Here is a 24863-nt window from a genome sequence, read left to right as displayed (position 1 = left end):
TCAAATATGAAAACATAACAAACCATTTTTTTCCAAAATGTTCAAGATGTATAAGGTACGAAAAACACCAGTTAGGGTCCAGACACGTAATAATGTAAGACCGTAAAGGGCCAAAATGAGTCTGGCCTGTCTGAAGGAACATAAATAATGTTTTCCTCTCTATGTTGGGGAAACTATTGGTGATATTACCAAAACAAAAGAAGGAGAACGAAAAAAGGCTAGTCTGAGCCTCTCCCTTTTTACACTGAATGACAGTTTCCAATTGAAACAATCTCACTTGAAAAGTGTCCTTTATTGGAAAAATTAGTTATTGAAACAATTACATCTAAATAGCCCTTTCAAGACTGACCGGACATGTTTTCCCTCTATTTGTGTTGTGTGCTGGTGTGTTATCAGTTTGTCTTGGTCTCCTTAGCTTACACTGCCCATACTGTGTCGGCCAATCAACTCACTCCCAGCCCTAGTCTTCTACCAGCTGCAGCTGCTCTGCGTAGGGTTTAGTCCATATGCAGACTATTGACACTGTCATGCTTTGCTATTTATTCCGAGTGATGCTGTTGTAGAAATTTGGCAATGTAGGCATACAACAAAAAGTTAGGACATTTGATCAAGTACAATAGTTTTAGATACAAAAACGATAACACTGCATTGTACTGATTGTGTACCTGTGTGTGTGTGTGTGAGTGTGTGTGTGTGTGAGTGTGTGTGTGTGTGAGTGTGTGTGTAAAATAGTTATAAATAAATGATAAATGGGTTATACTTGTGTAGCGCTTTTCTACCTTCAAGGTACTCAAAGCGCTTTGACAGTATTTCCACATTCACCCATTCACACACACATTCACGGCGGGAGCTGCCATGCAAGGCGCTAACCAGCAGCCATCAGGAGCAAGGGTGAAGTGTCTTGCCCAAGGACACAACGGACGTGACTAGGATGGTAGAAGGTGGGGATTGAACCCCAGTAACCAGCAACCCTCCGATTGCTGGCACGGCCACTCTACCAACTTCGCCACGCCGCCCCAGGTCCTAAAACCTAAAATAGGAACTTTTGTTGAGGCTAGAACCAATTGTCCATGTTTACATTGTTTTTTATGGGGAACTCCGCTATACAATACAAACCTTTCTATTTACAAACCATGTTCAACAACCAATTAAGTTTGTAAATTGAGGTTCCACTGTATTAAAGCGCCAAAATGGGGCCACATATAACATTTTATTTAAGGCCACAAAAAGGGTAAGGCAGGAGGTCTTCCAGGGAAGGAAAAGAAAAGTGAGTAACATCCCAGCTCCTGAAAAATCCTTCCCAAACTAATTAATTACCCAGAAGTGATGAACCCTATGTTTGTAATTTGTTTTTTTACAAAGTGCAATCCCCCAATATTGGCTTTCAATATACCGTATACGAACTGAGAATTAAGGATAGCTGCTGTATTTCTGTTTGAGCAGTATGCTTGGGCAGGTGTTTAGTGTCTTTGTGCAGACAAGATATAATATTATTCAATAATAGGGCTATAGTTTCTGGGATGCCCCGTGGCTATTAATGAGTCATTTGACCTGGGAATGAATGCCGACTGTACCCACCCATCGTAAATTAAAAGCCGATGTTGTTGGGTTCGGTCTACTGTTGTCACAACGAACACTATTTTCGACACTCACCATTTTCGCACCTCTTTCCTGCATAGCCAGCCAGACAGGCACAGCGATACGCGAAAGAGCTGTCTAGGATACAAGTTCCATCATGTAGGCAAGGAGAGGAGCTGCAGGCTGTAAGAAAAGAATATATGATATCAGGGTACATTAAAAAAATCGATTTAAAGGAACAACATAAAATCAGCATTCACAATAAAAAAAAAAAGCCTGTAATGTTAGGAAGGGAGCTGCACTCAAATTTGGCACCATTACAATGTCATTTTCACTTTCAGTTTAAATGTTTGGGCATGTCTGGAAAGACACAACGCTCAGTTTATGATATCTGGCTTTGCAGCTAGTAAACGCAGGTAGTAAAATGTGTGTGTCTGTATTGAAGCCAAACAAACACAAGCTGGCAGCATGATATGGAATTAGTACATGAGTTTTTAGAAGTTTGTGATAGAATCAGCTCTCAGCCATGTTCTGGTAAAAGGTATCATTCAGTACCTGAACAATCTAGTGCTAGTATGATGTGCTTTTTGACAACGCCCACTACTTAATCTCAAAGGAAAACTGCACTTCTTCTGTATTTATATTTTATTTTTACCCATCATTCCAAATCCTTATTTAAAACAAGAACAAATATATTGTTATTATTTTATGCATTTTTTTTTTAAATGCGAGCAAAAGCTCGCTTATGATGGAGCCTAAAGGAGTTGCTCTATTCTGCCTATATATATATATATATATATATATATATATATATATATATATATATATATATATATATATATATATACATATATATATATATATATATATATATATATATATATATATATATATATATATATATATATATATATATATATATATATATATATATATATGTACACACACATATATATATATATATATATATATATATATATATATATATATATATATATATATATATATATATATATATATATATATATATATATATATATGTACGCTAAAAACAGGCACATTTATTATAACATTTAATATTTACGAATTTTGCTTATTTTAAGCATACGGCAGCGCATTCATTTCACAAACACATCACTGATTATTACTCACTCCAGACTTAATGAGAGACAAAAATAATTATAAAACATCACTTACTGTACAATGTCTGCTGTCAATGGAATGGCGACTGATTAGATGTTGATGTATTATTGTTTAGATAAAGAATGATTCATAATCCTCGCAAAGAAAAGTGAAGTGGAACTAAGCGTCTTTTTGTGTCTTTCTCGCCGTTTCTAAGTGTAAGTTGGATGCCAAAAGTTGGCCAACTTGTCGGATTATGTCCTCATCCTTCTACTATCAAGGTAAGAGGCATTATTTATGATCAAGAATAAACTTTCACAAGCTCCGAGGCGAGAAAGCAGCTCACCGGCCGATAATGTCAAAATAGCTACATAAACTAGTTAGCTCTTTGTGATCACGGCGCCGCTATAAATAGTTTGTTTGTTTGTATTTGTTTATTTGAAGGATAATGTGCAGTTACATTAAGAAGATGGCTGCACCAGATTTAGCACCATGCTAATTTCCATTTGTAGTCCTTTTATGGCGCATTTAACATCCACAATTATTACACAGGATTAAAAATACACAACAAAATTGAAATTACATAATGATAAGCAATTTAAAATACAAGTAAAATACATAGAGGGTCTGCATTAATGCTTATAATAAGCGCTAATGCAGCTCCTTCCGGGGGATCCCGAGACGTTCCCTGGCCAGCCAACCCTAACGTGTCCTGGTTCTTCCTTGTGGCCTCCCACTGCTCGGACGTGCCCAAACACATCCCCATGGAGGCGTCCAGGGAGCATCCTGACCAGATGCATGAACCACCTCATCTCGCTCCTCTCGATGTGGAGGAGCAGTGGCTTTACTTTGAGCTCTTGAATGACAGAGCTTCTCACCCTATCTCTAAGGGAGAGCCCTGACACCCGATGGAGACAACTCATTTTTGGCCGCTTGTACCTGTGATCCCTGTCCTTTGGTCCATAATCTAAAGCTCATTACCATAGGTGAGGATAGGAACGTTGATCAACCGGTAAATTTAATGCTCTTTCTTTACCACAACGGATAAATAAAGTGTCCGCATTACTGCAGATGCCGCAACGATCCGCCTGTCGATCTCACGATCCACTCATCCCTTACTCGTGAACTGTGCCTAGAAATTCTGTCCAAAAAAGTTATGAACAGAATTTGTGACAAAAAGCAGCCCTAGCGGAGTCCAACCCTCGCTGAATGCGGGTCCGGCTTACTGTCGGCAATGTGGACCAAGCTCTGACACTGATCATAAAGGGAGCGGACCGCAATCAGACAGTCCGATACCCCATACTCTGTGAGCACTCCCGACAGAACTTCCCGAGGGACACGGTCGAATGTCTTCTCCAAGTCCACAAAGCACATGTAGACTAGTTGGGCAAACTCCAATGCACCCCCAAGGATCCTGCTGGTCCACAGTTCCACGACCAGGATGACCCACACAAATCCGAGGTTCATCTATTCGTAGCAGCCTCCTCTCCAGTACACACGAATATACCTTACCAGGAAGGCTGAGAAGCGAGGAACCACCAATCGGTCAATTCAGAGGTACCGCCCCCAATGTCCACGCAATGTTGCAAAGTCTTGTCAACCAAGACAGACCCACGGCATCCAGAGCCTTGAGGAACTCCGGGCAGATCATATCCACCACCGGGTCTTTGCCACCGAGGAGCTTTTTAACTACCTCTGCAACGTCAGCCCCAGTAATAAAAGGGCCCACCACAGATTCCCCAGGCACTGTTTCCTCATATGAAGACTTATAGGTGCGATTTAGGAGGTCTTCAAAGTATCCCCTCCACCAATCCACAACATCCTGAGTCGAGGTCAGCAGCACACCGTCCCCGCTATACACTGTGTTGACAGTACACTGCTTGCCCCTACTGAGGCGCCGGATGGTGGTCAACAATAATTTTGAAACCGTCTGAAAGTCGTTTTTCATGGCATCCCTGAACCCCGCTCATATCCAAGATTTTCCTCCGCGACTGCCGAAGTGGCACACCGCTTGTCCTGTCAGTACCTCTCCGCTGCCCCCGGAATCCCAGGAGCCAAAAGGACCCGATAGGACTCTTTCTTTAGTTACACGGCATCCCAGCGGGTTCTGGGATTATCGCCACGACAGTCACCATTTACCTTGCGGCCACAGCTCCAATTGGCCGCCTTGACAATAGAGGTACGGAACATGGTCCACTCGGACTCAATGTCCAGCGCCTCCCTCCTGACATGTTCAAAGTTCTTCCGGAGGTGGGAAAAAAAATATTGGAATAATGAGTGAGTCTTTTGAACAACTCTTTGCAAGGAAGGATTGGTCCCAGAGCCCTTGCTGTGCTGAAGAGTCCGACTATTACAAGCCAGAAATTATCCACCTTGCACACCTGCTTAGGCTCCTTCCCCGCCCAAGGGAGGTGACGTTCCACGTTCCAAGAGCTAGCTTCTGTAGCCGAGGATCGGACCACCGACGGCCCTGCCTTCAGCTGCCGCCCAGCTCACATTCCACACGACCTCTATGCCCCCTCTTATGAGTAGTGAGCCTATTGGAGGGGGGACCTGCGTTGCCTCTTCGGACACATGGTGCTTGCCATTGAGCCTGTCTACAGAGGGGGGCCCCGGTGGCCCAAGTCCGGGTAAGGGAAATCTGGGTCCTTGAGTTTGCTTTGCATTGAGGTTTTCGAGCTGCTCTTTGTTTAGTTCCTCACCTAAGACCTGTTTGTCTTGGGAGACCCTACCATGGGGCATAGAATCCCCTGGACAACATAGCTCCAAGGATCATTGGGACACGCAACCTCCTCTACCACGATAAGGTGGCAGCTCAGAAAGGAGAACATTACAAAACAATACACAAAAATGGAAAATCATTTTACCTTGGGTCTTTGAATATTTGTGGCAGTTGATCAACAGTTTGGGAGTGGTAAACAAGCAAAGCGGTGTAAGTCAATCATCCATTGGGTTATGTCCAGGTACTGCATTCTCCTTCGCTGTAATAAAGGTCCCCTCTAGCATCCATCCATCCATCCATCCATTTCTTACCGCTTATTCCCTTCGGGGTCGCGGGTGGCGCTGGAGCCTATCTCAGCCACAATCGGGCGGAAGGCGGGGTACCCCTCTAGCAGTGGCGTGCGGTGAGGTTCATGTCAGGTGAGGCACTGACTTCATCACAGTCAGATTTACAAACATATGAACCCTAAAAAGTATCTTATTCACCATTTGATTGGCAGCAGTTAACGGGTTATGTTTAAAAGCTCATACCAGCATTCTTCCCTGCTTGGCACTCAGCATCAAGGGTTGGAATTGGGGGTTAAATCACCAAAAATTATTCCCAGGCACGGCGCCGCTGCTGCCCACTGCTACCCTCACGTCCCAGGGGTTGAACAAGGGGATGGGTCAAATGCAGAGGACACATTTCACCACACCTAACGTGTGTGTGACAATCATTGGTATACTTAACTTTAACTTTACACTTACAAACTGTAGCACACAAAAAAAGCACATTTAATTAAAAAAATGTTATTCTGGTCTTACCTTTACTTATAAGTGCGGGAGCAGTAGTGTTCGTGTTGGAGGAGTTGTAACTGAATGAAATATGAAATCCGCGCTGTAGTCTGCAGGTGTACCTAATGCTGTGTCCCTGTTCACGGCTCCTCCGGCGCGCCGCGCGAGCATTGTTGTTTTTGCACTTTTTGGCTTCTTGTTAAGTGACTTCTTTTGGGTGGATTCGGTCTTGCACGTGGAGGGTTTGGGTGTGGGCTTTGGTTGGTGTGGCGCTCCCGTCGGGCGGTGCATTCTGCGGCGGAGATGCTTGGCACCAGGAGGCGGGGTTATGAGACGAGCCTCCAGTTTTATGATCGCTCAGCACAAGAAATACGTTACACACATACAGTTGTTGACAAAATACACTGTACATTATATACCTCAGCTAACTAAACTATGGAAATGTATAATATAATTCATATAGCAATACGGTCTCACTGCACAGCAGGCCAGCAGTTAGCCGAGTCATTGTGCACAATCCATGTTGAGGCACAACGCTGTGACGTGCCTCAACTGGCTGCTGATCACCGCACCGTCTCTTCTCAGTATTTGAACGGCAAATGTGAAAATAAAGATACAAATAATCTAAAACTGGTGAAGTTAAATGGAAAATAACTTTAGTATAATCACTGGATACATATAACAATTTAATTAATTGTTTTTCTTTTTACTTTTTTTTTCTTTCCATGATGGCAGGTGAGGCCGTGCCTCCCCTGCCTCTAGTGACGGCACGCCACTGCCCTCTAGCATGTTTTTCCAAAAAAGTCCGGTCTTATCACAGTTAAAAACTTGCTAAGGTAGAAAGCCCTCTTTGCCGATAAAATCCTTGAAGCGGCATCATTGTCTGAGCATGCCGCACCAATGCTGTGAATGACGGCTCCTCTTTTCAAAACATTTCCAAACACCCACGGCTCGCCTTGAATATTTCTTCCGTGCTGGGTTCATTTACGTCAACATTTTAGTCTTCTTTATATTCGTCGACAAAAATGTCAGTTAATTTTGTCATCGTCTTAGTCAACGTGTATTTGTTTTCATTAGTTATCGTCCTATTTTTGTCAGGAGTAAATAGGATGTTGACGATAACGAAGACAAACATTTTTAGTCACCGAAGTTAACATGGGTTCCAAGATAATGAGTACCAAGATGATTCTGTCTTGCTTACAGTCAAGCATGTTTGGTGAGAAAGGGGAAGGTGATGGAATTCCATGCCAAAGGTAGTGCCAGATGTCAATGGTGCTCACTCTAAATATTCATATGTTTGGCCCAGTTGGAACATGTTTACAGTGAAGTGAACTCAGTTGTGGTGCCAGCTATTCAGATAATAATGGCTGTGTGTGGACTGATTTTAGAGCTGTAAGCTGATTACTAAGGTATTACCAAGTTTCGATAGATAGCTTGTATTTAAATGTACGCGGAAATTGAGGTACAGTACCACTGTATTGAGAATGTAAAATGCACTCACTTTTGTGAGATTCTGTTTGGTCTGAGAACTGTAGTAAGATAACATGTCGATGGATGGCACTGGTGGAATTTCCAAAACCTAATTTCAATTTTTAATCTGCTGTTTAAAACACATTTAAAAGTAGTTGTTTTGAACTAACTTGGAACAAAAGTGTGAAAGTAGTATGAGAAAACACATAAACTCTACTTAAGCCTCAGTTGAAACTCTGCCCTGGCCACAGTCCTATCACCAAAGGAATTTACAAAAAACAGACGTTATTTAAAAAAAGTAAAGTGTTCCCATTGAAATACCTCTTTTTTTCATTAGATTGAATCTCTGGAGCAAAATAATCTTGGACGGGCACAAGTCGGAACATTTACTCATAGAATCTGACAACTGACTTATTCACCTTGCGCCAACGTGATACCAACTAATTACTGGCCCACAGGAGGGATCCACTTGGGATTGTTGTGATTCAATGTGAATATTCAAACATCACATTCAATTCAATGGAGATCTTCACAATGTTTAAAGTAGGAAAAGACACCACAATCATTGTGAAAATCCCGTCATCCCAATTTATCTAGGGTGACAAACTGGCTCACAAGAGAGCTTTTAACAGGCTGTAATTTAATTTGTTAGAAAGCCATTCGGGATGATCTTTGTTGCTGAACATGATATTTAAAATGGCTCACTCTGCAAAAAAGAAAACCATCTCCCTTTAACTGACTCATCAATCAAGTGCACCCTTTTAAATGTCGCATTTGTTGTTGTTGCCAGATGTGCGGGCATTAGAGATGGAATTTTTGAAAGGAGCCATTCCTTGCAAAGAGTCGTTCAGAAGACTGGCTCATTATTGCAATCTTTTTTTTTTTTTTTAGCGGTTAAAATACAGGATGTGGATGAGACTAATTTAAGTCTATACAAATATTACTCTATTAGTGGAAATATTTCTAAAATATTGATTGAATAATTTTATTTTTGTTGCGTTTTTAGTGTTAACATGCCATATTCCCATGCTTTGACAGTGACATCACTATTTTGAATTTTCCCTCACCAAAAAAAATTTGTAGCGCAACACAAGTAATAATTTTAGAATAAAATGTATGTATTTATAATATATAGTATAAATCAAAGTAGAACCAAAAATATGGTGTAATAAAAATACAAAAGTGTACTACCCTACCTGCTGGAGTATGATTCAACTAACCTTACATATCAGGAAAAATGAACCAGAAAAGTAAATTTAAAAAAAAATCCCACTTTTGAATTGGGACTAATCATGATTAGTCACAGGTTATTATTTCCTAGCATGAATACAATATGCTTAATAAAATACCCCAATATTTAGACACAAATGCATGTAGTCAGGATGTCTTTAAGGAACGTTTTTTAAATGTTTTACTGAACTGCAAGTCATTGATTTGCTCAAAACTTGGTGACAGTAAGTATAGTAAGAATTAAGTGCACATTTTGAAAGTATTTGCAAACTAGGTCCAGATGTACATTATATTATTAAGTAATGTAATAAAGACACACAAATTTTACATAGTGCATCATTTACATCTGCATTTACTCTTCCTTAGTTTAACCAGTTGTTTAAACAAATGTAAGCCATTTTTAATTTTGTTGGCGCAGTTGGACCGAATGTGAGGTGAAGCTGAAAGTGTGTGTGCGTGACAGAAGGTGCTTTGACGTGGTCTGGTTTTGTACAACAGACGATGACCAGTTTGGCTAAATATACGTTTTTTTACTAAAGTTTGGTTTGGTTACTACTAAATATAAACAGTTTTGCTAAATAAAGTGATCAATGGCATTCTTGTCCTCCTTAAAAGAGTCTCGACAAACGTTACAATAATTGAACAGTGCTGACGAGCAATGTTACCTGTTGTGGCCGCTTGTCGTCACCTGTTAATCACAGAGTTGTGTTGCAAAATAATACAGAAAAATGTGTTATGTGTTAAAGGCCTACTGAAACCCACTACTACCGACCATGCAGTCTGATAGTTTATATATCAATGATGAAATCTTAACATTGCAACACATGCCAATACGGCGGGGTTAACTTATAAAGTGCAATTTTAAATTTCCCGGGAAACTTCCGGTTGAAAACGTCTATGTATGATGACGTATGCGCGTGACGTCAATGGTTGATACGGAACTATATTCGGACCCATTGAATCCAATACAAAAAGCTCTGTTTTCATCCCGAAATTCTTCAGTATTCTGGACATCTGTGTTGGTGAATCTTTTGCAATTTGTTTAATGAACAATGGAGACTGCAAAGAAGAAAGCTGTAGGTGCGATCGGTGTATTAGCGGCGGACTACAGCAACACAACCAGGAGGACTTTGAGATGGATAGCAGACGCGCTACCGTGAGTACAGCTTTGGCTTCCAAACATTTGATCGCTTGCCCGTACGTGCGTGTCGCTTTGTGCATGTCACGTACGTAACTTTGGGGAAATATATGTTTCTTGCCGACTCTGATGGTGACCGGGGTGTCGTCGAAAGCTACAACGCCCGCCGCCGCCCCGTAGCTAAGTTAGCTTCAATGGCGTCGTTAGCAACAGCATTGTTAAGCTTCGCCCAGCTGGAAATTATTAACCATGTATTTACATGTTCATGGTTTAATAGTATTGTTGATCTTCTGTCTATCCTTCCAGTCAGGGGTTTATTTATGTTGTTTCTATCTGCATTTGAGCCTGATGCTATCACGTTAGCTCAGTAGCTAAAGAGCTTCGCCGATGTATTGTGGTGGAGATAAAAGTCACTGTGAATGTCCATTTTGCGTTCTCGACTCTCATTTTCAAGAGGATATAGTATCCGAGGTGGTTTAAAATACAAATCCGTGATCCACAATAGAAAAAGGAGAATGTGTGGAATCCAATGAACTCTTGTATCTAAGTTACGGTCAGAGCGAAAAAAGATACGTCCTGCACTGCACGCTAGTCCTTCACTCTCACTTTCCTCATCCACAAATCTTTCATCCTCGCTCAAATTAATGGGGTAATCGTCGCTTTCTCGGTCCGAATCTCTCTCGCTGCATTGTAAACAATGGGAAAATGTGAGGAGTCCTTCCTCCTGTGACGTCACGCTACATCCGGTATACGCAAGGCTTTTTTTTTATCAGCGACCAAAAGTTGCGAACTTTATCGTCGTTGTTCTCTACTAAATCCTTTCAGCAAAAATATGGCAATATCGCGAAATGATCAAGTATGACACATAGAATGGATCTGCTATCCCCGTTTAAATTAAAAAAAATCATTTCAGTAGGCCTTTAATTTTGTTTACAGTTCAAATGTGATTTGATTTTGTGCGTGGCATAGATTTGCTGTGCGCAGATGACACGAGGGTAGTGCGCTTTTGCGCATGTGCACACCTTAGAGCAGGGGTGTCAAACTCGTTTTCATTGAGGGCCACATCGCAGTTATGGTTGCCCTCAGAGGGCCCCTTTTAACAATGAGTAATATATGAATATACATGTATATATATATATACATATATATATATATATATATATATATATATATATATATATATATATATATATATATATATATATATATATATATATATATATATATATATATATATATATATATATATATATATATATATATATATATATATATATATAAATAATACATTGACAATATATTTTTTACAAAAGCTGCAAAAAAATATCAAAATTTTACTTTAAAAACAGGCAGCTCAGTCACCAGAATTTTACAGTAAAAGCAGTGGATTTTTTACAGCATACAAATAAATGGAATGGAATGATGAAACAATACCATTGTTTTTAGCGGTAAAATTCAAGCAACAGAGCTGCCAGTTTTTGTTATTTTTGAAATTCTTGTTGTTTTAATGTTTTTCTTTTGTTTTGTTTTTTATGTTTTAGTGTTTTACTGTATATGGGAAAAAAAAGGACCAAAGTTGATATTACGGTAAAAAACTCAGTCGGCGGAATTTAACAGTAAATTATATTGTCAATTTTACAGTCTACAATTTGATTGATAATTTGTTTTGAAATCATAAGTCAAGCAGATATTTAAGTACAGTATTTATCTTTATTTTAACAAAAAATATTTTTGGAATACATGATAACATGATATTTTGATTTTGATAATATTGAATTTCAAAATATATGCAATTGCATGCAGTACATGATTTTTAATGTCAAAAGAGAAAGAACAAATATACTTAGTAAGATAAGATGAAGCATTTTATTAACGCATATTATTTCCAGGCTTTTGCGGGCCACATCAAATAATGTGGCGGGCCAGATTTGGCCCCCGGGCCTTGAGTTTGACACCTGTGCCTTAGCAGTAATGCTGCAGTGAATCGGTTCTCATCGTTCACTTAAACACTTGATTTGTTTGCGGACGTCACACCTCTAGCGTTTATACACACAAGACATACCTGAGCTCTCCTGGAACGTGGCGAAGAAGCCATCGAAGTTCTTGTAGCCGTCCGACTCAAAAAGAATGTGTAGACTGTTTCCAGAACTCTGAATGGGAGCAGGTCTGTTGTTGCCACATAACCGAGCCACGACACGAGAGTTGATGCTGTCGCCATCTCTGACCTCCACGTAGTCATAGCGACATGTGGGATGTGCTTCCAAACTCAGCATCATAAACCTGTGGGCATGAAAATGCAGGGAAAACAAACACAACTCAAACACCTTAGCAACTGCAAAGATTGCGGTCTACTGTCGTTTGGGAGCACCTGTGTAATCTGGCAGTGCTCCACCAGCTGCCATCGCAGTTCTGACGCTTCAGAACACTCAGAAAGGAAACGGGCAACAAACAGCAATGAATGACGGTAATTACTCCAACAGCTGCGGAGGGTGACTGGCACTGCTAAATTACGGTTTGCTGCTGTGATTCACTTTCTACATGACACTAAAATTAAATACTTAAATGCATTATATTTCACTTGACTGTTCTATTCTGTCATCAACTCTCTTGTCAGTTGATGCCATGAATGAACGTATCGAAAAACAAAGCCCAGTTGTGGCGCAGTGGCTTCGGAAAGCTTTCGGAACTTTATCACCCTAAAAATGACAACAATATGTATGACGGACGCTCCTTGTGTGCCTATTAAACAGGAAGAATGCACTCATAAATACAACTCCAGTTGTTTGATTGACGATAATGACCGCTGATAAACGAGCATCACGGCTCCAGTCTGGATAAACTTCTTAATTACATCTGATCAGTGGCTGTTAAATGTCGATAAAACTTGGACAGTAAATTCCGGACACATTTTGTAGCCAGTAGTTTGGCTTTAACCCACTGAATATGCAAAGGATGTTGTCTGATGCGAGTAAGCTGCACTCCATTCAAACCTCATCCAGAGAAATATACACTAAACATGTTTAGAATTCATTGATACTATATTTTCATTTAGTTCTTGTAGGTTCCGTGCCACAGAAAAAATAAATAAAATATACTTATGTATTAGTTATCCTGCATGGCCTTTGAAATCGCCGCAAGCCTCATTTAACATGGTAAAGGTCAACATTGAAGCTGCGACACATTGTTAAAAGTGTTCTGAATCAAACCATTCCTCAATTTACATGTTATCCCTCAAAGCCTGCGTAAATACTTGACCGTGAAAATATTTGGATGTGTCATGGAGAAAATGACAGACTCAGGAGGTTATCACTGAGCTGGAAAGTGATTATTGAAAAAAAAAAAAAAAAAGTTTTTCCTAACTTTGCTGTAGACTTGCCATCATTAATGACAGACGTAAAGTCGAGCAGACATTTGAGCCACCACCAGCTGTTAATCACTATTACAGACGGGCGGTGAATATTTTAAGGTGGGGTGTCATGCCAGATGAGGTTTCTACATTCAACTGCTCATTAATGGAGGATGTTATTGTGAGTGGTCGGATAGCTCAATGGCTGATGATGCTTGCTTGCTAAACCAGAGGAGCACTGTTTGAATCTTGTTGAATGGTAATATGTTTCATTATTATTATTTTATGTTGACATTATTTTTTAATCTTTTAGCTTTAGCATTAGGGCCTGATCTGCTAAGATCACCCTCCCAAAAAAGTGCTAAATATGTTAAAAACAAAAACAATTGTGTGTACTAATAATGGCCGTGTTGTGGGTGATCTACTAAAACTGCAGTGATAACAAGTGCAAAAGTGGTGCAGACTGCCCTATTTAAATGTGTTTGTTGTGTGTACTCCTGACTGTCACCATGAAGACACTCATTTACCTCCACATTTATAGCATCATATGGGCCAACCTGTGGCGTTTCGTCATGTTGTTGACATGCAGCATACAAATATAATATGTACCACCTTTTTTTGGGCTATATGGAAGCATGATCTAGACAAAATAACCTATTTTTAGCACGCGGAAGGTGCGCTCTGGGAGGCTTGTGTAAAATGATCCAGATGCAAGAAAATGCATATTGTTAGTAATTTATTAATTAGTAATTTATTAGTAATATATTTCCTATATGAAAAATCGAACACCATTATAAAAAATGCTATCAGACACCAAAACGAATGAATTGAATTTGTTTTAACCATCCCCTTAAGTCCTCCAGCAGCTATACAATTATAAAATGATATTGATGAATAGACAATGTCCAATATTTTTTTTAATTTCAGACAGTTCAAATTCGTTAACACGGACACCGACGGAAAATTCTCACTTTCATTGTCCTTCTTTGCAGCATGAGCACCTCTTTTCTCAAACACATTTGTGCGTAACTGTGCCAGTTTGAGCACACATTTCCATCCATCCATCCATCCATCCATCCATCCATCCATCCATCCATTTTTTAACGCTTGTCCCTTTCGGAGTCGCGGGGGGTGCTGGAGCCTATCTCAGCTGCATTCGGGCGGTAGGCGGGGTACACCCTGGACAAGTCGCCACCTCATGCAGGGCCAACACAGATAGACAGACAACATTCACATTTCAAATAGACTAAATATAGACGCAACACAGACGCAGAACAGTTTTAGTCTTTATATTTTCATCTTCTCCCAGAATTGTGGGTGTTCTAATATTCTGCATATAATTTGCAGATTGCGGATTCGCTGTCAAGTGTGCATGTGTTTTAACACATGCAAAACTTTAGTAAATCAGCCCCTTCCAGTGCTATCTTACCTGAGTTCGATCGTAAAAGGCCGGTCCACCTGTATTGTCCACTCACAGCGAGCATTGTTTGGGTAGCTCTCCAGCACCATGTGGCCCTGTCGTTTATGGATCACCCCACCGCACTCTGGCAGAACAGACAGAGTCTGTTAGGAAGCATTAGGTGGTTCGCCTTTAACATTTTAGAGCCTTTTAATTACACCCTAACTACTACAGCATGCTGGTCTATATGTATGTAACTGTTTATGTATGCTCCCCAAACAGACTCAGTTACATGTATAAAACCCATTTGTTTTTGTTTCCAATCGTTTAATGTGTATCCAGGTTATTGACTGACACTCTTTGTCAGCTCGATGTAGACAGCCCCCTGGGCATGGCATTGGTCCAAGTCGGCATAGTCATTCAAAAAAATATTGGAAAGGAAAAGAAAGCGCATTGACTACATCTTACAGAAATACACATGCAGGAGAAGTATACAAAATAGAGCAGTCCTGTCTAGTCTATGAGCAGGAACTACTCAGATGACCCTCAGAAAACCCAGACAGTCCAGTTGCAATCAGTTCAATGCCCCAAGCATACACAAAGGGATCTTGAAGAAAATGACTTCACTCACTCATGCAATCTCCACCAGACCATCCAGGACGACACTCAGCACAGAATTGGCCCCTGACGAAGAAGTCATCCCTGGGACCCCACGTTCCATTGTTGCACCGCTTACAGTTCTCAAATATGCTGCAACCTGATAGAAAACAACCATGACATCACACCATAAAAGACTCTAAGGAGTCGGCTTGGATGGAAAACTACATTCCGCTTATTAGAAGTTGTTGTATAACCTTGCTAGCTAACTGCATTGTTAACTATGCTATGTCCATTCATCTGTTTTTTGTTCACAATCTTTATGAGAGACAAAAACATCTATGTTTTTTTTATTTTTTGTATTTGTAATACTGGGCTCATTCTACATTCTAGCAAGCAGCTAATGGGAACAATCCATTCTGCCTCTAAATCACTCTAAAAATGCATCCAAAAACCGCCGACAATATTTCATTTATGTTCTGTAACCTGTATAATAACCAAGTTGTTTGTTATTGTAAGAGCAAACACTGAGGAACTGTTTTTGTAGCGTAGTAACACATAGCCATGCGACGGCATGCTACAGTATTAGTCTTAAGCTAGCTTCTGCGTCAGCAGCTGGATGGCTTTTGAGTTTGTACTGCGCAACACAATGCGATACAACACCAATCTGTACTGACTAAAAAACATGGACAATCATATTACATTATCTGTAAAGTATTATCCCACATTTCATGTTTTGTTTGTCAACGGCTTGCTCGACAGCGTGTGTAATTGTACAAACAAGCATGATGTGCTGCATGTATTATGATCACTATTATAGTGACTCGCTCGATGAACATCTGTCTGTTTGGTTCAGCTGGCTGAGGGGATGTTTTTTCTTGTTGATTTTTGGTAAGCACTAAATTTCTGTTGGCATAGCTTGGCTCCATACTCCACATTTACACCATCAAGTCACGCCGGTCCTGACTCTCTCGGCTTTCGTCTGCTCCAGCGTTTTACCCTCTCTTCACGCTTGCTAAGATTCTATAACCAGCCGTTCATCCTCTGTATATTCAGGTTCAAAAAGATAAGGTAGTGAATACTCATTTGTCCAAAAAATATCCATCTTCATCCTCTATTACCAAGTCTGCCACGATTAGAAACACTCGTGTTTGTTTCCGGACGTAGGAAGACACATTTGTTGCCGGAAGTCGGAAGTGAGTTGCTATGAGCGCCGAAATAAATGCGCCAAGGAAATAAGTCCCGGTAATGCTTAAAATGTCCAAAATACGGTCAATATTAAACATATTACATATTGTTCGAACGTGTCTGTTACTACATTATATATATACTTGCAGTGATGGAGGGTTTTGAAGTTGTTTTAGAGGACTTTGAAGGCTACAATGGTGACTCCCATTAGCTGTATCGTGCAAACATTTTAGTTTTTTTTTATCTTTAGAATTTGTATACTCTCGCCTTTAAATAGACCCCCCTTTTAAACCAGTTGATCTGCCATCTCTTTTTTGCTCTGCACCCTTTCTTTTGTGGAGAGGGGGGGCACAGATTCGGCGACCACAGGTGAGGCGCTGGCTGTCCAAAGTCGGGACCCAGGGTGGACCACTCATCTGTGCATCAGTTGGGGACGTCTCTGCGCTGCTGACCTGTCTCCACTCGAGATGATCTCCTGCTGGCCTCACTATGGACTGGAATCTCACACTATTATGTTAGATCCACTATGGACTGGACTCTCACATTATTATGCTAGGTCCACTCGACGTCCATTGCACCAGTCGCCCGGGGGGTGGGGTCCCACATCTGCGTTCCCCTCCAAGGTTTCTCATTGTCATCCCATTGGGTTGAGTTTTTTCTTGCCCTGATGTGGGATCTGAGCCGAGGATGTCGTTGTGGCTTGTGCAGCCCTTTGAGACACTCGTGATTTAGGGCTATATAAATAAACTTTGATTGATTGATTGATTGATTGATAGAATCCTAAAAATAAAAAGACGTGTGTTCTTGTCTCTCATAATGATTGTGAACGATAGGCAAAATTCCCAAAAAAGTGCAGTACCCCTTTAAGCTTTTAAAATGTTGCTGGTTTTTTCCCCCCCGTTTTCTCTTTTAATTGTTTTTTTCAGAATGCACTGTGGGCCAACCCCCCATAAAAAAAAACAAAAAAACAATAAACGCCACAATATACAAATGACCCAGACCGTACTTGGACATCATTCCTTCCTTCTTTTAAATAAACCTTGTTAAATATTTTACACTCATCTCCCGCTGCTATTTAATGCTAAACCATTATGTTTTCCCGACACTCAAACGGCTGCTTAATCAATTGAGGGGCTAGAGGTCAAAATATCCCAGATTCTAATTTAAACAGCAAATGCGGACACACATGGGGATTTAAGACTATTAGTATTTTTGAGGGCTTTACAGTTAAACACAAGTTAGCCATCCTAATTCCAAACATCTGTTTTCCTCTATAAAAGTGAGTGCATTAATGCTATGTCAAAAAAACTTGATATTCTGGGGGAAAATAGTAGTTTAGAAAACAACATGGAGAAAAAAACAAAACTTTAGCTATAAAGTGAAATAAGCGCCTGTATAAAAAAGTATGTTCCTTCTGTGTGAGATAAAATATAAACACACTGACTCCTATTCACCAGTAAAGATTCATACGTGAAGAGATGTTGTGATGTGAGGTTGCCCTGGAAGCAAATGAGATCAGACATAATGAAGTTGTTTTTCAGGTTTTCCATCACACTTATTCGTCTCTCTGCGGTGTAAAGGGCAGGCAAGGAGGCAGACAGCTCTTGGGGATGAGCCAAGAACATGGCAGGCAGTCCTGAAAGACTGAACTCGATGTTGAAGCTGTCTACAATCACAAAGCTTCTCAGTCTCTCTCTTTCTTTTTTTTTTGCATTAAAACATGCAACTCACAAGTCAAACAGCTGGTCATGGTGCATTGACTCAGTCTGACTTATGTGAGTACACTGTTAAGTTTAGCTTATTTTCAAAGTGTCTTAAATGACTAATGCTGTGCTACAGAATAGCCAAATTAAAGTATCTCCAATGATAAACTGTTGAAAAATCCAGTTTCCATTGTATAATATTTGTTTTTAGCCAGAGTTGGATGGTTGGCACTTTTGGATGCATTCTTTAAAGTACACTAAGAAGAATTACAATTGGACACACCTTCTAATCAATCAATCAATCAGTGAGGGATGTAGGAGGAACCTTAAAATTCCACAGACTCATAATTGTTTATCTTACTCAGACTTCTTGGCCAAATGCACACAAGTGGGGCCTCGCACTGGGCGCCATTGCAGCTGGAACCACCACTCTGTTTCTGAAAGATAAATACCCAGTGGTGTGCCGTCAGGGCCAGAAAGGCCTTCTCTGCTGGCCTAACATAACCGGAAATTATGATCATGATTAAAGATAAAAGTAATTTTTTTATATTCTTCCCCTAAATATCTAAACATAATCATATTCTCTTCAAGTCATATTATACTCCTTCCAATGCTGTTGTTTTTAGTTGAGAGTTTGTATCCAATCAGAATTCAGCTAGCTTATGTTGCCATGCTGTACCAAATCTGCCCCGAGCCTTCAGAATCAACAATGCACTGTAAGTGAACGGACACAGAGGTGATAGAGAATTGCGATAGCCAATCAGATCACGAGTTGTTGTGAGTCAGGCCTTACGCTATGGATGATGTTCGTTAAGAAATTATCGATGTCGATGCCATTATCGAATCCTCTTATCGGACCGATTCCTTATCGAATCTCTTATCAAATCCAGATAGGTTGTTGTGTATGCACTGAGTTCCAAAAGCCATAGATGTTATGTGACTGGGCCGGCACGCTGTTTATATGGAGGAAAAGCGTACGTGACTGAGGACAGCATGCGGAAGTTAAAGGGGTGAAGGTTTCAGGTGAGAGAGGACGCTAAAGGCATGCCCCCAGTAAGCATAAAGTGCTGCTATGTGCGTTGTAAATTAAAAAAATTGCCGACAAACACATCACCAACATGGACGAGGTGCTGCTCACTTTCAACATCCCGGTGAAGCACACTGTAGAGAAGAAGGGGACTAGCACGGTAGCGAATCGATAAGCACAACGAGGCAAGAGAAGTCGGCTTTTACTGTTGTGCTAGCTTGCTATGCTAATGGACAACGAGACAGACTTTGAAAATGACGAGAGGGAATCTGGCGTGTTCATTTCGGACACAGAAGATGAGGACTTTGATGGATTTGTGGATGAGGATTGATCAAAAAATAATGTGAGTACATTGATAAATACTTCAATAAAGTACAACCGAACTCCGCTTTGCTCCTGCTGCCTTTTTAAAACAGCGTCCATGCATGCTAGCGTATGTTTTAAGCTAGGGTATGTTTAACCATGCCTGCGCCCAAAAATACGCTGCACCTTATGTATGCCTTAAATACAGAAATAGCACCCGTAACTGACACAGCGCCTTTTAATACGGTGCGCCCTATGGTCGCAAAAATATGGTATAGTGGCTTCGATAACAGGAACCGGTTCTCAAAAAGGGATTTGAATGCATGGAATCGGTTCTTTTCTTATCGAAGCATCGGGAGAACCGGTTTTCGAACATCATCCCTACCTAACGCTGTGATTGGGAGTCCCAAGTGAGTATCCAATCACAAGTTGTGAAAACAGGAAGTGGCACCGGAACCATACGAGCCATAGAAAGCCACAAAAAACTCACTGGTACAATAACCACAAAGATGAAGTGTTTGTCCTACACCTAGTAAACCGCTGTGGACAGACGAAGCCAAGCAATGCAGGTTTAGCGAGCGGTGCGCGCTCCCGCAAAGGAAATCAATTTTTGGCAGGCAATCACACCGGTGGCGAAATGGTTTGCCCGCCACTTTCACACGAATCAAACGACTACGACGATACCCCTGGCTTGTACGGTGTTGGATGGGATACATATGCTTTTACACAATATCACATTTTTCTGTTTTATTTATTTCCTAATGGACTATACTTTCTTAAACCACTGTGCGAAAATAATAATCAGATAATTGTTGCGCTTCAAATAATGTAACTTCACTATTTTGCAGATTTTTTAAAAAGCGTATTCCACATATTTTTTGGCCAAAATTAGAGTTAGAGTTAGAGTTTGAGTTTATTTCGAACATGCAAACATACAACATGATACATCAGAATTTCCAGTTTCTCTTCTCAACATGTTCGAAAAGGAGTAGGAAGAAGCAGAGCTTATTTAATCCTACCCCTTTTCTTTACATAACAGTTGCTGAAACTTTTTTATTCACTTCCTGTTCTCAATTTATTCACAATAAACTCCATAGGTAATCACAATAAAAATAAATAAATAAATAATAATAAGAATTTAATAATAATAATTGGTGAAGAAAGTCATATTTCATATAATGAGATAAGTAAGATAACTTTAAGAATGAATGAATGGATGGATGAAATAAATTGAGAATGTTTGTCATGGTTCTTCTTCTTTGTACTTTGTAAACACTTTAAGTTTGAAGAGTTTCTTGAAGTGTATCATATTAGTACATTGTTTGATTGCTTTGCTTAATCCATTCCATAATTTAATTCCACATATTGATATACTGAAGGTCTTAAGTGTTGTACGTGCGTACAAATGTTTTAAATTACATTTTTCTCTAAGATTATATTTCTCCTCCTTTGTTGAGAAGAATTGTTGTATATTCTTGGGTAGCAGGTTATAGTTTGCTTTGTGCATAATTTTAGCTGTTTGCAAATTCACTATGTCGTGGAATTTCAGTATCTTTGATTCAATAAATAAAGGGTTTGTATGTTCTCTATATCCATCATTATGTATTATTCTAACTGATCTTTTTTGTAACACCGTTAATGAATGAAGTGTACTTTTGTAATTATTTCCCCATATTTCTACACAGTAACTCAGATATGGTAACACTAGTGAGCAGTAGAGAATATGAAGTGATTTTTTGTCTAGAACATGTTTTGCTTTATTCATTATTGACGTGTTTCTTGCTACTTTATGTTGTATATTTTTTACGTGAGATTTCCAGTTCAATTTATCATCAATCATTATACCTAGAGAGTTGGTTTCATTTACTCTTTCAATTTCTATTCCGTCTATTTGTATTTGTGTTTGACTTTCTCTTCTACTGTTACCAAATAGCATTATTTTAGTTTTACTGAGATTCAACGATAGTCTTTTTTTGTCAAACCATCTTTTTAATGTGTTAATTTCTTCTGTTATTATTTGTATTATCTCCTGTGTGTTCTCTCCTGAACAAAACGCTGTTGTATCATCCGCAAATAATACTAACTTTAAATCTTTTGTGACTTTACAAATGTCATTTATATAGAGATTGAATAATTTAGGTCCTAATATTGATCCCTGAGGTACACCACAGGATATATTTAGCGTTGTAGACATGTGTTCGCCTAGCTTCATATATTGTTTCCTGTTCGTTAGATAACTTCTTATCCAGTTTAAGACTAACCCTCTGATGCCATATCGTTCTAGTTTTTTGATTAAAATATTGTGATTAATTGTGTCAAATGCTTTAGTTAGATCCATAAAAACTGCTGCTGCACATTTTTTACTGTCTATTGCATTGGTAATTTCTTTTGTAATTTCAATTAAAGTCATTGAAGTTGAGAAATTAGCTCTGTATCCATATTGGTTCTCTTCAAGTATTCTATTTTTATTTATTAAACTCTCTAATCTGTTATCAAACAGTTTTTCAATGATTTTAGAAAATTGTGGAAGTAAAGAAACAGGTCTATAATTTGTAAATTGATGTTTATCTCCAGTCTTATAAATTGGTGCAACTTTAGCTATTTTCATTTTGTTTGGAAATGTACCTGTTTGAAATGATAGGTTACTAATATACATTAATGGTCCTGAGATCTCTTCTACAACCTTTTTTATCGTTTCCATATCAATTCCATTACAATCAGTTGAAGTCTTAGATTTACATTTTTTCACGATTGTAACTATTTCCTCCTGTGTCACATTACTGAGGAACATGGAGTTGGGATTTCGCTCTATGGTATCATTATAGTCCTCAATTGGAACTGGGTCTGGAATCCTTTCTTCCAATTTTGGTCCAATATTTACAAAATAATTATTGAAGCTTTCAACTACTTCCTTTATGTTGTCATTTTTTTTATTTCCATCTAAAAAGTATTGAGGGTAGTCCCTCTTTGTGCCATTTTTAATAATGCTATTGAGGATGCCCCATGTTGCTCTCATATTATTTTTGTTCCTGTCCAATAATTCACTGTAATATTCTTTTCTACATGATCGTAGTATGTCTGTTAACTTGTTTTTATACTTTTTGTACTTAATTTCTGCCTCTATAGTTCTTTGTGCTATAAATTCTCTATATAGTGTATTCTTCTTCTTACAAGCATTTTTTAGTCCTTTTGTCATCCATGGTTGATTATTCTTTCTCTGTTTATTACTGAGTTGTATCCATGGACAATGTTTGTCATAAAGTATTATGAACTTGTTTAAGACATGTGCATATGCTTCATCAACCTCTTTTTCCTTGTACACATTGTCCCAATCTTGCTTTTGTAGCTCAATTTGAAAGCAGTCATCCTCTTCTCTGTGCACAGTCTTCGAAATGTCCTTTTGTCTTCCATGTTCTTCTTGTAGTGTCCATCATATATTGTAAAAACTGGCAGATGATCACTAAGGTCGGTTATAAGTAGACCACTTGTAGTGTTATTGTCAAACTCATTGGTAAAAATATTATCAATAAGCGTGGCACAGTGTACTGTGATTTTGCTTGGCTTTGTGATTTTTGGATATAAACTGATGCTGTAAATTAGGTGTTAAAATAAATCTTATTCATGTCTTATATGTATTACAGTGCAGTATTTGTCCTATTTTGAATTATAGGGTTGTGGCGATCGATACAGATATTCAACCAAGCAGGACTTCTGTTGCCGGGTTAAGAGTGAACAATGCTAACCAAAACACGGCGGCCAATCTTGCTGCTACTGTATCCTCACTGTGACCACCACTGTGACCAACTTTTGACAGAATAACTTGTTAATTTACTTAATCTTCACTTCTTGCTTCATCAATACCACATTTCCACACTGATGAAACTTTGACGTGAACGATATCAAAAGACGAGACGCAAGACGTTCCAGGACTTGGCGCGTCAATGAATGCTTACAAGACTGCTACGTGGAGATGAACTTTGTTGATGCACTGCGTCTTCGACATTATCAGCTCCACATGACATTGGTGAGCTTTTGGCATAAACAATGTGGAATGACAACGTAATGCTAACAACACAGCAAATGTTCATAGCTGTCACTGTGAAGTTGACCAAATTTTGACAGAACAATTTACGCACATGGTCTTAGCACACCCAGTTCTAACATAGAGGAATTACCCAAGTATTTATACATTGTGGCTATGTTTTAATATGTTTTAATGGCCGGGCGACTGCCATAGCAAAGAAGCTTGACGGATCCTCCAGGCGACCGATGAGTACTGTAATCGCAGTAGAACACACTCAAAGCTACTATATTGGGTGAGACGAGTGTAAAGGTGACTATATGGGTATTACTTCATGTATATAGGGCTCTAATTATGTTAAAAATATCTAATTTAGAAGGTCATTATTTAATGCTATAACAATGAAAATATTCAATTTATTAATAAAAATCCTACTTTGCGGAAATTTGTTTACTGTATTGTGAATAGTATCTTATTTTAAGGCCTGCTATGCATTGTCTAGTGGGATTTTACCCTAAATATTATTCTCATATTATATTTTGGACATATATTTGTATATTGGGGGTTGTAATCTTACTACAATTCACCATCCGATTCTGATTCCTGGGGTGCCGATTATCTTCAGAATCGAAACAATTTGGGCAATTTATTCTTTGGAATAAAAAACATATAAAACCTTTTCAAAACTCTTTATTGACCTACGACAGGTTACAAAACCTTCTCTTGGTTCCTGGCGTATACATGCAAGTAAGCGCAGAGATGGTCTAAACAATGTTGTATTGAAAATGTAAATGTCAACTCTCAAAAATTATTGATCTGTTTAGAATCGTGTTAAAAAAGAATCACAATTAAGATATGAATGTGATGTTTTGAGAACCCCTACTTTATATAGATGTTTGTATTCCAATAATAATTTTCCACATTTTCCACATTAAACAGTTATGGTGACATGCTACTAGCACGCTAGCCTATTTAGTCTGTGTGCTAACTTTGTAAACTACACTTACTCTCTTTACATTCTTATAAAGTCTAGGGTTGCAGTCGAGGGACATGACAGAAAAGTAATTGCGAGTCACTGCATTAGCAGCTGAGATAGGCTCCAGCACCCCCCGCGACTCAGAGAGGGACAAGCGATAGAAAATGGATGTATGGATAAATGGATGGATGCATTAAATGAAACAGCAGCACCTCTGCTGGTAGCAGCTAAGCATTGCATTTAGTTGTACCTCAATTGCTGTAAGACACA

The 24863-nt window shown here is 39.2% G+C and overlaps 1 protein-coding gene across 1 annotated transcript in view; it reads right to left on the bottom strand.

Annotated features, from left to right (window-relative positions):
• The window catches only part of pamr1b (peptidase domain containing associated with muscle regeneration 1b), an 88350-nt gene that overhangs the window by 22796 nt on the left and 40691 nt on the right, over positions 1-24863 (bottom strand). Inside the window, exons 3-6 of the mRNA XM_062035513.1 lie at positions 15410-15535; positions 14809-14923; positions 12096-12313; positions 1654-1761 (exon numbers count right to left, since the gene is read on the bottom strand). Coding sequence (XP_061891497.1) covers positions 1654-1761; positions 12096-12313; positions 14809-14923; positions 15410-15535 — 567 coding nt within the window. The remainder of the gene's footprint in view (positions 1-1653; positions 1762-12095; positions 12314-14808; positions 14924-15409; positions 15536-24863) is intronic.

This window comes from Entelurus aequoreus, linkage group LG24 (genome assembly GCF_033978785.1).
Source record: "Entelurus aequoreus isolate RoL-2023_Sb linkage group LG24, RoL_Eaeq_v1.1, whole genome shotgun sequence".
NCBI lineage: Eukaryota > Metazoa > Chordata > Actinopteri > Syngnathiformes > Syngnathidae > Entelurus > Entelurus aequoreus.
The sequence above is the reverse complement of the archived record's forward strand: the minus strand, read 5'-3'. Positions and strand labels throughout refer to the sequence as shown.